The 13,604-nt window shown below is 37.2% G+C and overlaps 1 protein-coding gene across 3 annotated transcripts in view; it reads right to left on the bottom strand.

Moving 5' to 3' along the window:
* Positions 1-1,302: 1,302 nt before the first annotated feature.
* Positions 1,303-13,604, bottom strand: part of LOC124556660 (leucine-rich repeat protein 1-like) — a 98,259-nt gene continuing 85,957 nt past the window's right edge. For all 3 annotated transcript variants that reach the window (XM_047130627.1, XM_047130628.1, XM_047130629.1), the window contains exon 7: positions 1,303-6,835. In XM_047130627.1, coding sequence (XP_046986583.1) covers positions 6,544-6,835 — 292 coding nt within the window. In that variant the 3' untranslated portion in view covers positions 1,303-6,543. The remainder of the gene's footprint in view (positions 6,836-13,604) is intronic.

Genomic DNA, 13,604 nt, shown 5'->3' with positions numbered 1-13,604 from the left:
ATAACTGGCAGTAATGCTTTTGAGTGTCCTCACCACCACAACCTGCATGGCACAATCCCATCTACTGAACATTTACAGTTTTTTCTAATTCATCATCCACTAGTTTTAATACACTCTGCATGTTGATTACAGCTTTGTTTTGCCATTCCCCTGGAATTTCTTTGGGGCTCTCATTCATAAGTTTATCGATATGACACCTTTACTATAATTGAGGGTGTTGTGTATTTCAGCAACAATAGAATATTCACCAACTTTTTCTTCTATAGTAATGACTGGATGTCATTGTCTTTGTTAGCAAAGTACCATTTTGCGTCCTTTTAATTGATTTAGAGGCCCAAGCAAGTTCCTGTACATCCTTTAGGACAATCTATTGAATGTGTCCTCTTTTCTCTTCATCACAAAGTATATTATAATAATGTAATATTGTTTTTCTGTACTATTACTCATTCTTGAAATATATGTTGTTAGGGTGGGGGCTGTTTGTAATATCTTTTGTAGAGTGGGTAGTAGATATCTCTAGTGACCAACTCTTCCATTGGGAATACATCATTTGTTTCTGTTGCTAAAAGTAATTTGAGTCCCAGATAAACTAGGGAATGAATGGTTCAACCAGACAGAGACTCATTGTCTCAGTGGGCTTCATACAACTGAGCTGTGGCAGGTTCTGCAAATGGTTCCCCAGAAATGACTGTTCAGTTAAACAGTTCTCTACCACATCAGAATAATAGCACACTTTGAGGTAGAGGCTTTTTTTTTTTTTTTTTTGCTTAAGATTTGTACAATCCTCACAATCTGGCCAGTGAAGTAAAGATTCCCATTCCTTGTCAGACACAATGCTCCACCACTGCAATGCATGGTGGTCCCAGATGCATACACAGAGCCTATGGAACAAGTACTAATCTAATCTAATCGACATAAGGGAAGAGGAGGAAGGCAAATAGAAAAGAATACTGTACTTGGGTATCTGATGGCAGAGGAGCATGTTAACCTAGAGCAGAAGTGTACAGACTTGCTAGTACTGTGGGCCTCAAACCCCTCACTGGTAACGACATAAGGGCTGGGAAAAAATTTTTTTCATAAATATTATCCTGCTGAAACATGCCATTTCATAGTTTCCACAAGTGCTCACCCTCTTTTGCTGGAGGAAATGAAAGATGATTTTTTTAACAAAAAAGAATGGACAGTGGGGTGTGGGTCACCATAAGATCAATGGTAGGTCACAGAGATTTCGTCCACTGTCTGTGCATCTCTGACCTAGAATTAACCAGATATTTGATAGTGGTGAATAAGACTTGGAAACTGTTTCATTTGAATGGTAATCTTTATTTCAGCCATACAAGGAAACTGTTATACACTATACAAAGCATTACACAAACACAAAGCCTCCGTGACATACAAGAATACATTATTACACAACAAAGCACCAAGAAATTATAATGTAAGTAATGAAAAATAAAATTTATTAATTGAGTTTATAGGTATTCATAGTACATTTTATGTTTCAGTCTCAAAATATTTTTGGAAAAATATTATGAATAAGTGTAAATCAAATACACAAAAGAGCATATTTGCTACATTATTTCATTACACAAAATTCATTAAAGAGTCTCCCTAAACTTGCATTTGGTAACCCTATGAAATGCCACACAGAAAAGGGACATACACAAAAGTAAAATTATGTGTGTTTAACAATACATTAAATTATCTTCAATAATAAGAGTCATGTTGCCAGCTGCACAAGAAAAAGATGTGCATTTTTAAACAGATCTTTTCAGTTTTTAATTATTATAGCTACAGAAAGAAAGGTCCAAACAATAGATCTCTTTCACAAAATCAAAGGTACCTAAGTACATTATCAAGGAAACAGCAAGAAAAACTCCAACTTTCATGATGTCCAACTAGCTTGCAGACAATTTTTTCTCTTTACCCGCAAAACTGCAGATGATTACGTGCTCCGCAAAACACTGATGCCAATACAACCAACACAGTATTCTGTACTAAAACAACTTTTTTTCTCCTGAATGGCTGACCTAATTGGAACCAAGCTCTCAACCATCATTGTCAGCAAATTTATACAAAGAGAACAGCAATTCTAACAACAAACTTGTGTAGGTGGTAGTATGGACAAAAAAATCCTGTAAATATGGACTCTGAAGTACATATCTCATGAGCTATGGGCACTTATGCATTTTTGCTACTTTGAAACACACCTCTTCTGCTGAGTAAGTGGTCACATCTCTTAAGTTATGTGCTTTAGAGTTCATGTTCACTGGAAGTTTTTTTCTTGTTTTGATCCATACTACCGCCTCAAAGTTTGTCGATGGAGTTCTAGTTCACCCTGTATAACTGACCCTTAACAGCTCACATTGGATCAACATGACAAATGTGTTTCTTCTGCTGCTGATCTTTCTCATGAAGTGAAGCACAAATGCAGCTGATCCCATGTAAAATTCTCTGGTTTCAGCCTGTATGCTCTGTATTTAAAACCATTGTCAGCCTCATTATTTCCTTCTATGGCGCATTTTGAACTGACATGACCACCTGTCTTGCTCCTTATTTCAGCAAAATGACCTGACACAATCACTCATGTTGCTCAGTACTTCAGTGTTTTGATAAAAAGTGAGCATATAGCGTTATTATACTATATGTTTCATTTTTTTCAACATACAAGAAAATTCACCACTATCACTATTCTGACTATTACATGTCTTGTTAAGTGTTCACTGTATGCAACAAAGGTTCCAATGTTGTTTCTCATGTCTTTTCAGAAATTGTCAAAGTTCCTCACCAATAAAGGAATTATGGCAGAGCTGCTGCTGCAAACTGAAGACAAATAGTCTCTGTGTGAGATCATACAAAATGAAGATTGGAGTGTGAATAGGAATGTGACAAAACAGACCATACACCACCACATTAAGATGTGAAATGGAGAAGGCTATTAAGACTCTCAGAAAGATTAAAGCAATAGGTTGTGATAAAATACTGGCTGAAGCTCTAAAGGCCTTGAGATATAGAGTAATATGAATCTTAGCAAACTCATCAATAGGATATAGAGGACATTTGGCCTGAATATATTCTTAAAAATTTTCTTATACTTTTACCAAAGAAACAATACCAATGAATGCAAATATTACAGGGCAGTTAATTTCATACTGCACATTTGGAAGGCCTTGTGTAGCTTTTTACTCAAAAGATTAGAAAGAAAAGTTGAAGAAAACATGGGGGAAGGATTAGCTTGGATTTAGGAAAGAAAAAGGAACACGAGATGCTATTAGATGTTTGGGGATGTTACAGCAAAGAATGCTAGAAGTTAACACAGATAAGTACATTATTTCTGTTGGCTGGCAAAAGGTATTTGATAGAGCTGATTGGAGTATCCTCGTGAAGACCTTAGAAGATGTTGTGTAGACTAAAAGAACAGGAGACTCATACAGGACTATATACAATACCGAAACTGGTACAAAGGACTGGCTATGAGGAAACAAACAAGGCTGGGCTGATATCAGAAGATGTGTTAGACAAGGTGGTTTTTGTCACCAACTCTTTTCAATATTTATACAGAGAAATAAACAGACTATTAAAAAAAAAAGCAAGAGGCATAATAAGAGGAGCAAGAGGAGAACAAAGGCAATTTAAATATGCAGATGATCAAGCAGTGTCAGCTGAAACAGAGGAAGAACTATAATTTATGATGTAGAGGATTGTAAATGTGAGAAAAGAGTATGGAATGAGGATTAATACAAGAAAGACCACAGTGATGAGAATCTGCCAACGTAGGTTCTGTCAAAATATGATTGGAACAAAAGACTTTGGACCAATTAAAATCTTTTGGATACCTAAAATGTTTTTGGCTTAAAATGAAAGCTCTGTGCAGGAAATAAGAAGCAGAATATCTATGAGTAAAATAGATTTTGTAAAGGTGAAAGTTTCACTGACTCCAAAAAACATTCTGATAAAATTAAAAAAGAGACTTGCCAAGTCTGGAGGGTCGTATCATATGGCAGTGGATCATGAGCAGTCAAAATGAAAGCGGAAATTTACCTGGATAGTTCTGAAATGCAGCTGTGGAGAAAAATGTTAAAGAAATTTATTTATTTATTGTCCTCTGAATCAATACTGTACATGACATGCACATGGTGATGCATGGACTGACAATTTGGCAAATGAGGAAGTATTTCTAAGAATAGGAGGGCTAAGAAAACCAGTGGAAATGATAAGACTGAGGAAAAAATCTTGCCTGGGAAGAAATTGCCAACAACCAAGTCTCACAGAATGAAAGATTGCAAGAAAGGGAGTGAGAGGGAGAAGAAGACTTTGAATGCTGGATAACATTAAAAGGCAAATGAAGGATGAAGCATGGGGCAACGGAAAGTGTAGAGCATTTGGCTGGTACCTGTTATAAGATAGATATACCAATGAAGAAGTAACAGTGAGCAAATCAAATTACACATAAAACCAGTTTAAAAATTGGAGAAGACCAAAATTCTGCTACATCATTTCTTGGAAGTTGGACATTTTAGAGCTGACCAAAAAACGAAGACACCAATGCAATTCTTTCCCTTTATTTTGATAAGAAATGAATGGATGGCACTGTTATGTACACTAATACACACATTATGCCATTTGTTGAACAGTCTGGCACTTACATTGCATTACACGGCAATTACAGTATTGGCCAGAAGAACAAGGTCAGCATCTGTAGGTTTTTTTCCATTCGTTAATGTGTCTGTTCTGAATTTGTATGCCGTTTACCAGCTGATCTCACGCATGAAAGTAACAAGACGACAATTCCCGAGTAATCTGGCTAAGGACTTGGTGGTCGACTATGTTGCCAAAGAACATACAAGCTGAGGAATTATTAAACAGAAATAAAAAAAGTAGTCACCAGTGTACATTAAAAAAGCATAATTGTCACTGACACAATGATAATGTAAATACTAAATTGCTTTACTAACCAGGGCCCTACATTCTGCTTATAAGCTGACTAGTTGATGTAAATACTACACTGCTTCACTAACCATTACACTGCATTCTACTTATAAGCCGACTAGCTGATGTAAATACTACACTGCTTTACTAACTGGTGCCCTACTTTCTACTTATAAGTTGACTAACTGATATAAATACTATGTTGCTTTACTAACCGGTGTCCTACATTCTACATATAAGCTGACTAGCTGATGTAAATACTACATTACCTTACTAACCGGTGCCCTACATTCTGATTATCAGCTGACTAGCTGAGCCTGCAATAGGAGATCTAATCTAGAGTCTGTGTGTCCAGACAAGATAGGTCTAACTGCTATATCTGACATCAAGAAACATCTTTACATTCTAACATTTAATGTTCCAGATTTTAAAAAAAATGAAATACCAATATGTGATTTCTGTCTTAATGCCATCCTTGAAAGAAACAGGAATTACTGTATACTTCTGTATTCTAAGAACTGTGGGGCACTTTAGGAGTCAGTATTTTACCTCAACTCAGCTTAAACATCACATGAGTTTGGTATTTTAAACAGGAAACATGAAACAGTTTTTAATTTTTCAGTGTGAATTCTTTTCCCAACTACTAATGCACTTCTTACATTCCTGCAACTACCAAACAGAGGAACTATGTAATTCCTTTTCTCATAAGTAAATCTGAAAGATTTTACAATTCCAGCAAAACCAACAACACATTTTAAGGAGCAATGTTTGTCATTCTTATTTTCTTGGTTCTGAAAATACAGCTCCATTTTGAACCAGACGGAAAAAAATTCAAATTAACTTGTGTGTATTGCATTTTGTATGATTTCCTCTGTATCTGAAGTGAAGCATTCTGAGCACCTGTCATAACTTCTTAATGCAATTACTGAACAGATCTGATCCTAGTCAGCTCCAACAGCTGAAATTGTAACTCCTTGTCATCACAAAGTATGACACATATAGTTAAGTTATATAATGATTATTGTGCCAGAAGCTAGACTGTCAAAATATAAACAGCTGTACTTTTTCTCGTTATAATGAAACCACAGAATGCAATACATAAGTGTATGGAATGCAATAAGAAGTTGTACATTGTAATATCAAATCCAAAGACCTTAACCAAGGAAATGGTTTCGTATTTTGTTTAAGCAGCTACCGACAATACAAAGGTAACCTACACATACTGTGATACATCAAGTATAAAAAGCCATTAGGAACAGCAGATCACATTTAAAAAGAAAACAGGACCCCTCCTTTGTTTCCACCATACTGGGATTCCCACCAGAGTACTGGTTCTCAATTTCAAACAGGATATCTGTGTTGTCTGTTGAGAGTCTGACTTAATTCTGATACACAGATGCAATACAGTTAAATTACATTAGGGTAGCATATAATACACAGAACTTTGTATATTACAAATTTTTGCTGCTTATTTTTGTTATGGTAGACATAAATGTAAGTGCAGAAACCATGTTACAAGCTGTAGCTTTTACTGTTACTTTAAAACTCTGGTGGTACACAAGCAGTCCCCACTTCTCCCCCCTTCATACACACCCCTGAAACCGTAAATATAGCTCAACAGATATGTCGCACCACATTCTCATACTCATCGGGTGTTAAATGATTGAGTACCTCACAAAACTTCAACTCTGGGTGCATACACCTCCTTGAACACACATTTCTTACATCAGTTACACTATTTAAGTATTCTCTTTCTGGAACAATCTCAGCATAAATCCTGGAATATGATATGAAGCAGCAAGGAATAAAATTTTCAAAATATGCACCAGTGCAAACATCACACTTCCGTGCCCTCTGCAAGTACTCCACAACAGAATTTGGTAGAGTGCGCCATGATACAGGCACTCTGAAACGAGAAAATGTCATTTCAAAGTGAATATCAAGGAAAAAAATAATGGTACCACTCAATATACAAGCAGATTCACATTGCTACAAAATCTGCCACATCATCACAACTGTCAGTTAAAAAAATGGCTACATGTTTCTCAAAACCACACTGTTTAGAATTACAAAACTATTTTCACAAGAGGGGATTAATAAGCATGGGAAAAACTGTAATAAATTAGAAAAATAGTAAGGCACTTTTTGTGTGTGTGTGTGTGTGTGTGTGTGTGTGTGTGTGTGTGTGTGTGTGTGTTAATTTGGTAGCTAAAGAAGCCAGCTGCATTGTCCTGACAGCTGTAATATTTCTGCTGCTACCTTTGGTTCAGTAGATTACAACAGATGAGGAAATGAGAAAGTGCACAATACCATATTGGAGTTAAAAGGTGTTCAAAATAGCTGACACCATAAGCCTATCAGAAGGAAGAATACCGCATATTTTACACTGAGAACTGTTAGGGACAACTCTGAACAATACCACATTTGTGGAACAGCGACAAAAATTAGATGAAAAAATAAATTTTTCAGCAATATTTGGACCAGTTCTGAAGCAAACATTACTGATTTTTGTGGTAACAAAGGACATGAGAAAAGTATGTGCAACAGTAAAACAGTTTGATGACAACACAAAACTTTATGATACAGGACAAGCATTTGCATATACATGTCCAAAATAGCCAAAAACAGAGTCCATGACAATAGCAAAGCTCAGTTCATGAGAGCAGCGTATTAGTAATGATCGTAACAGTGCAAGTGAGAGTGAATTATGAATTTTGTGGTCTCTTCCCCAGCTTATATGTCAGCAGTTGGTGCCGCAATGTGCCGTAGTAGTACTGGTAGGCACAGGCATCAGTGAGGCCCTGCCCCGGGGTCGTCGGTGGTGCGGGCTGGCAGCTGGCCTGTACTGAGCCTAGCAAAGGTGCATGCAAGCTGGCAGCATTGGCTCATGTGGGTGCCCTGCAGAGGTGGAGGCAATGTCCAGTGCTGGTCTGACAGCTTCCAGACCAGCAATGGCCTGATTGGTCCTCACTCAGTATGCGAGGGGGAAAATTGCTGATTTACTGGCAGCAGAGGAGGTAGCCACCAGTGAAGAGTGGTAATATGGGTGTGTTACAATAATTTTGTGCATCAATTTGTTTCTGTGAATGAAAAATCAATTCATCCCTTCATACCAGAAACAAAAAATCAACCGAAGTATGTGTGGAAACTGTGGGCCAGAACTACACAAGGCAAAGCCTGCCACAGGAATTGTAGCCCATGTTTTCGGGGTACAGAAGGGATTCTTGTTATTGCGAATCTTGCAGAAGGGACAAACAATAACTGGCAAGACTTAAAAAGTCTTCCAGACAAACTAAATGAAATAAAACATGTAAAGAGAAGCCTGGGAAAAGTTACATCAGTGTACCTGCACACAATGGTGCTTTGGTGCACAGAAAATTGTGCAATTTCAAGTACAAATTCTTGGATTACTCACCAAATTCACCAGATTAGGCACCCCTCTAACAATCACTTACTTCCACAGATCAAACTGTTTTTGGCTATAGATCTTCTGAGTGTGATGAGAGCTTTATGTCAGTTGTAGACAGGAATTTTGTAGACATTTCAATAATTACACTTGAAGGATCTGATCTACTCACTGGAGAATGTTGTACAAAGTCTCTTTTTAGTCTTTTTAGTTCATGCTCTGTGTTGAGAAGTTAGTGTGTTTTTGACATAAACGACATTGCATTTCACTGCCTGATTGAGGAATTTTCAACTAACCGTACACTTTCTGTGACACTCACTAAGACCGCTATGTTTTTTATGCCCCAGATGTGAGTTTCCCCTGCCACAAGAATGCCACAAATTCTTCTCTCCCATGCTGCTGCCAAGTCATGTTCCCCATCCCCTGCCCCTCTCCCTCCTTTCAGTACTTACCAACACAGTATAAATTTTATAGCATTTGATGCATTGTTGCAAGAGAAGCAAAGAGAGGAATGTACCTTCTCGGCAGGTTTTTCGGTACATCCTTCTTTGGAAAGTTGTGAAAGAAAATAAAATTTCAAATTGATCCCTATATTTCTTTCCAAATGACCACAAGGAGGATAATGACATAACAGATAACAAACAATGATCACAAATGACACAAAGATAAAACAAATTAAATGCAAAATAGTACGTACTAATAGATTCAGTTACTCAGTCATATAAAATTCATCCAGTAACATGACACAGCTAGTGTTTTTGCTTTCTATCATTACTTTGCTTGAAGTGTAAGTCAAGCTGCACTGTTTGTACTGAAGCATGTGCAAAATGATCTGATATTCACAGTTATAGAGTGAGGAGTCTATTACTGAAATCCCAATTTCTCGGACAGCCCTTGGATCTGCCAATACCTGCACACATTCTGTTCAGCGACTTCCGTACAAGCCATGACTGTTTAACATTGAGGCAGAAAACATTCTTGTGGCAGCATCTATGTTTACAATGTCTCCCCACTTGTCTTCCACAGCTCTACCATGGACTGTGGCAGGCCGTAATTAGGTGGAACCCAAGTACTCAAGAAAATGTTATTACATTACACTGTCATTCAGTAATCTAATGCCCATTTTGTGGATGAAATTCATGCAACTGAATCTTCAATCAGTTTTCCTGTGCAGCAAACACTAATGTTTGTAATGGTGAGCGACGCCACTGTGAGCTTGCTAATCAGCTCATAATGCTGTTCCTCACGGGCACTTGTTATCTGATATTGGTAGAGCATCCCTTAAATGATAGTGTCTTACCCAATACTATCCTAAGATACTCTATGATGATGATGTTTGGTTTGTGGGGCGCTCAACTGCGTGGTTATCAGCGCCCATACAAGTATCCAATCTTTGCTCAGTCCAATTTCGCCACTTTCCTGGATGATGATGAAATGATGAGGACAACACAAACACCCAGTCATCTAGAGGCAGGTGAAAATCCCTGACCCCGCCGGGAATCGAACCCGGGACCCCGTGCTCGGGAAGCGAGAACGCTACCGCGAGACCACGAGCGGCGGACTAAGATACTCTGGCAGTATCATGGTACTCCATGGTGATGTCACTGTATTGTATGTGCTTTGTTCTGCTTGCTTCCCAATTTCTCAAGTGGAAGGCTAAAAGCTGTTTTCTGGTAGTTTATGTAGTTGCCCGTAGATGACTACCCAGTGCAGCTATGTCATTACGCAATATGTCAAAGTCGGAATGGTGATGATAAGGCAACAACAAGTGTGTGGCAGTCTCCATTTAATATTGTATGGACGTTGTCAATGGTACAAGGGTTTGTGTCCCATTTCAAAGAAAAAAGAAAAAACAATATATTCGTAAAAAAGTACAAAACAAAATAATACAATGAAGTTAATAATCATACAATGAAATTAATATAGCTTATATACATCCCTGCTTGTTATTTTAAATGCATAGTCTGTTTTTCATAAGGCTTTAGTCTTGTCCTCCCTAAATGGCAAGACCTTATATACACAACACTGCTTAAGTATATATTTACATCACACAACAGCTGTCCTTTAAGTATGTAAATGTAATGAATGATTAGGTAATGAATGATTAGGTACAGATAGAGTATTTTCCATTTTGCCTTTATAAATATCATCAGAAAAAATTTATTGACCTACATAGTCATTTACAGACTAAAAACATTGTTCTACTAGAAATTTTTTAAATTCTGTTTTAAATTTGTTATCATCTTCTAACTGCCTGATGTTGACTGGCAGTGTGTTGTACAGTTTTGCACCGATGTGGCTCACATGCCTTTGTGTATTCATTCTTTTTGTTCGCTGAGTATGGAGTGCTGCGCTATTACGGGTATTGTAGTTATGAAAGTCGGCATTTGGCTGAAAATCTGCAATGTGGGTCCTGACATACAATACACATTTGTATATGTATAATGATGGTATAGTAAGTATTCTAAGCTTTTTGTATATGGGTTTGCAGTGTGTCTGTGGATGACTGAGTTGTTATACGGATGGCCCTCTTCTGCAACAAAAAAATTTGTTTTAGGCGCCCTGTTGTGGAACCCCAAAATATTACTCCGTATGTGGCAAGAGACAGAAAATAGCCAAAATATGCCATTCTGGCACCCTCTGAGGTACAAACATTTGCAATAATTCTGAGGGCAAAACAGGCTGAATTAAGTTTCTGTGCAAGTTTTATTACGTGGTCATTAAAATTTTAGTTTTCATCCACATGAATCCCCAGCAATTTTGTGGATGTCACTCTGTCCAAGGCTTTGTCACCCCACACCAGATCGAGATTTACATTTTGACATCTTTTCCCAAACTGCATATAATTTGTTTTATTTACATTCAATGTCAACCAGTTTACATTGAACCAAGAGTGGATGTAATTTAGTACTTTATCAGCAGTTGTTGGTAGCAATTGCTTTGGTGCACTTATTATCACACTAGTATCATCTGCAAATATTATTGCTTTGGCTGCATCATCTGAGGTGTGAAAATCATTTATATATGCAAGAAACAGTATGGGGCCCTAGGATGCTGCCTTGTGGTACTCCGATTTCTATATTTTTTGCCTCTGATACTGAATTTATTTTGTGGTTGGAGTAAGTTGATGTCAGTTCTACAACCTGTGTTCTGTTTTTTTTAGGTATGATTCAAACCATTTTTTTCCTATCCCATGTATACCCAACACTTCTGATTTTTCTAAACGAATGTCCTGGTTCACAGTGTCAAAAGCTTTGGAGAGGTCTAAATTTACTCCTACTACACTACAATCTTTTTCTAGATTTTTGATTATTTGTTCAGTGTACCACATTACTGCTGTTTCAGTGTTTTTACGTGCTTCGAAGCCATGCTGATTTCTGTTTAGTAAATTATGGTCATTTAGATATTTGTTGATTCAGTGCTTCATCAGTTTTTCTAATATTTTTGAAAATGCTGAGAGGTGAGATATTGGGCGATAGTTTTTTACCTTATACTTGTCGCCATTTTTAAATAATGGCTTCACTTTTGAAATTTTCAGCCTTTCTGGAAAAGCTCCTTCACTGAATGATAAATTGGCTATGTGTGCAAAGGGCTTTGCGATTTGTGGTGCTGTTCTTGTTACGATTGACACAGGTACCTCATCTATGCCAGCCGACATTTTGGGTTTCAAGCTTTGTATCACTTTCCACATTTCACTCTCATTTGTTGGCTCTACCCTCATCCTACAAGCTGTTTTTGGATATTCAGGTTTTTCTTCGTTTGTAAATTTTAAGCTTAATTAAGTTGTTGCATTTATGAAATAATTGTTAAAATAATTTGGCAAATCTTGTTTATTAATATTGACATTTTTAAAATTTTTGAGGCTAATGTCCTGGTTTTCACAACTCTTCCCCGTTTCAGTCTTCACAATACCCCATATGGCTTTTGATTTGTTTTCAGACTGTCTTATAAAACTATCATTACTCATGAATTTTGCTTTAGCAATTACTTTTCTATATACCCTCTTGTAATTCCTGACATATTCTATGAATTGTGGGTCTGTGGATGTTTTCATTTTAGAAATTAGTCTCTTTAGAGTTCCACAGGAAGTTTTGATGCCAGCTGTGATCCAAGAACTTGGCTTTGTATTGCCATGTGACCTGATTGTTGACAGCTTTTTTGGAAAACACATTTCAAAACATTCCATGAAAATGGAAGAAAAAGGTCTATATGCATCATTTGTATTGGATAGTACTTCTGCCCAAGCCTCATTAGTTAGCATATTTATGAATTCTACACAGTTTTCTGCAGAAAAATTTCTTTTATACATGAAGTGTGTTTTTTTCTCTTTCAGTGGCCTTGAAGGAATTTTGAGGACAAGAGCATTGTGGTCTGATAATCTCAAACCAGTATTTGTTACTTCAACTTCTGTGCGTCCTACATTTGAAAATGTATTATCAATAAGACTGACTGTATTATGTGCTATTCTTGTGGGTGTGTGTATGTGTGGAAGCAGGTTGAAACTACATAACAGATTTAGGAACTGGTCTTTTAGCCTACTTGCACTCATAAGATTAACATTGAAGTCACCACACACAACTACAGTGGCTCTATCGGTGAACAGAGTGTTAAGCAATATTTCTAATTGGTTAAAGAATATGTCTGCATCACCAGTAGGTGGTCTGTATATTGCTATGACTATGACTTTTCCTGTATTTCATTCAACTGCACAGCTGCTGCTTCAAAATGATTTTCCACACTCAACGATTCAGCTTCACACCTTCTTTTATAGCTGATACTTGGTTTGGTAAATATACATAAACCTCCATTTTTGGTAATTTTTCTACAATATTGGCTTGCCAACTTAAATGGATGAATATTAATGCTACTTAGTTCAAAACTTCTGCACCAATGCTCCACAATGCACATGCAGTCAATATTTGCACTGTTCATAGGTACCTCAAGTTCTAATGATTTATTTCTAAGACACTGAATGTTTAAGCTTAGAATCTGCAGGTGATGAGGATGAGAACTGGTTATATTTGTATTTACATTTTGTGGTGTCATACTCCGTTCCTTGCCATGGCGAGGTACCAAAAATCCTCCAGAAGGACAGGTGTTCTGCACCTTGTAGGTCGTTCACAGGGATTTAGTGAGTTGCTTGTTGCTGCTGCTGGTGTAGCTCCCGGTGTCATTGATGCTGTCATTTCTGTTGTTGTTGTTGTTGTTGTTGTTGATGATGATGACGATGTAGCTGTTTTTGATACTTCAGGTGTTGGTTCTGTTGTTA

Source organism: Schistocerca americana, chromosome X (genome assembly GCF_021461395.2).
Source record: "Schistocerca americana isolate TAMUIC-IGC-003095 chromosome X, iqSchAmer2.1, whole genome shotgun sequence".
In the NCBI taxonomy this organism is placed as follows: Eukaryota; Metazoa; Arthropoda; class Insecta; order Orthoptera; family Acrididae; genus Schistocerca; species Schistocerca americana.
Note: the sequence above shows the minus strand (reverse complement) of the source record. Positions and strands in the feature narration are given on the sequence as shown.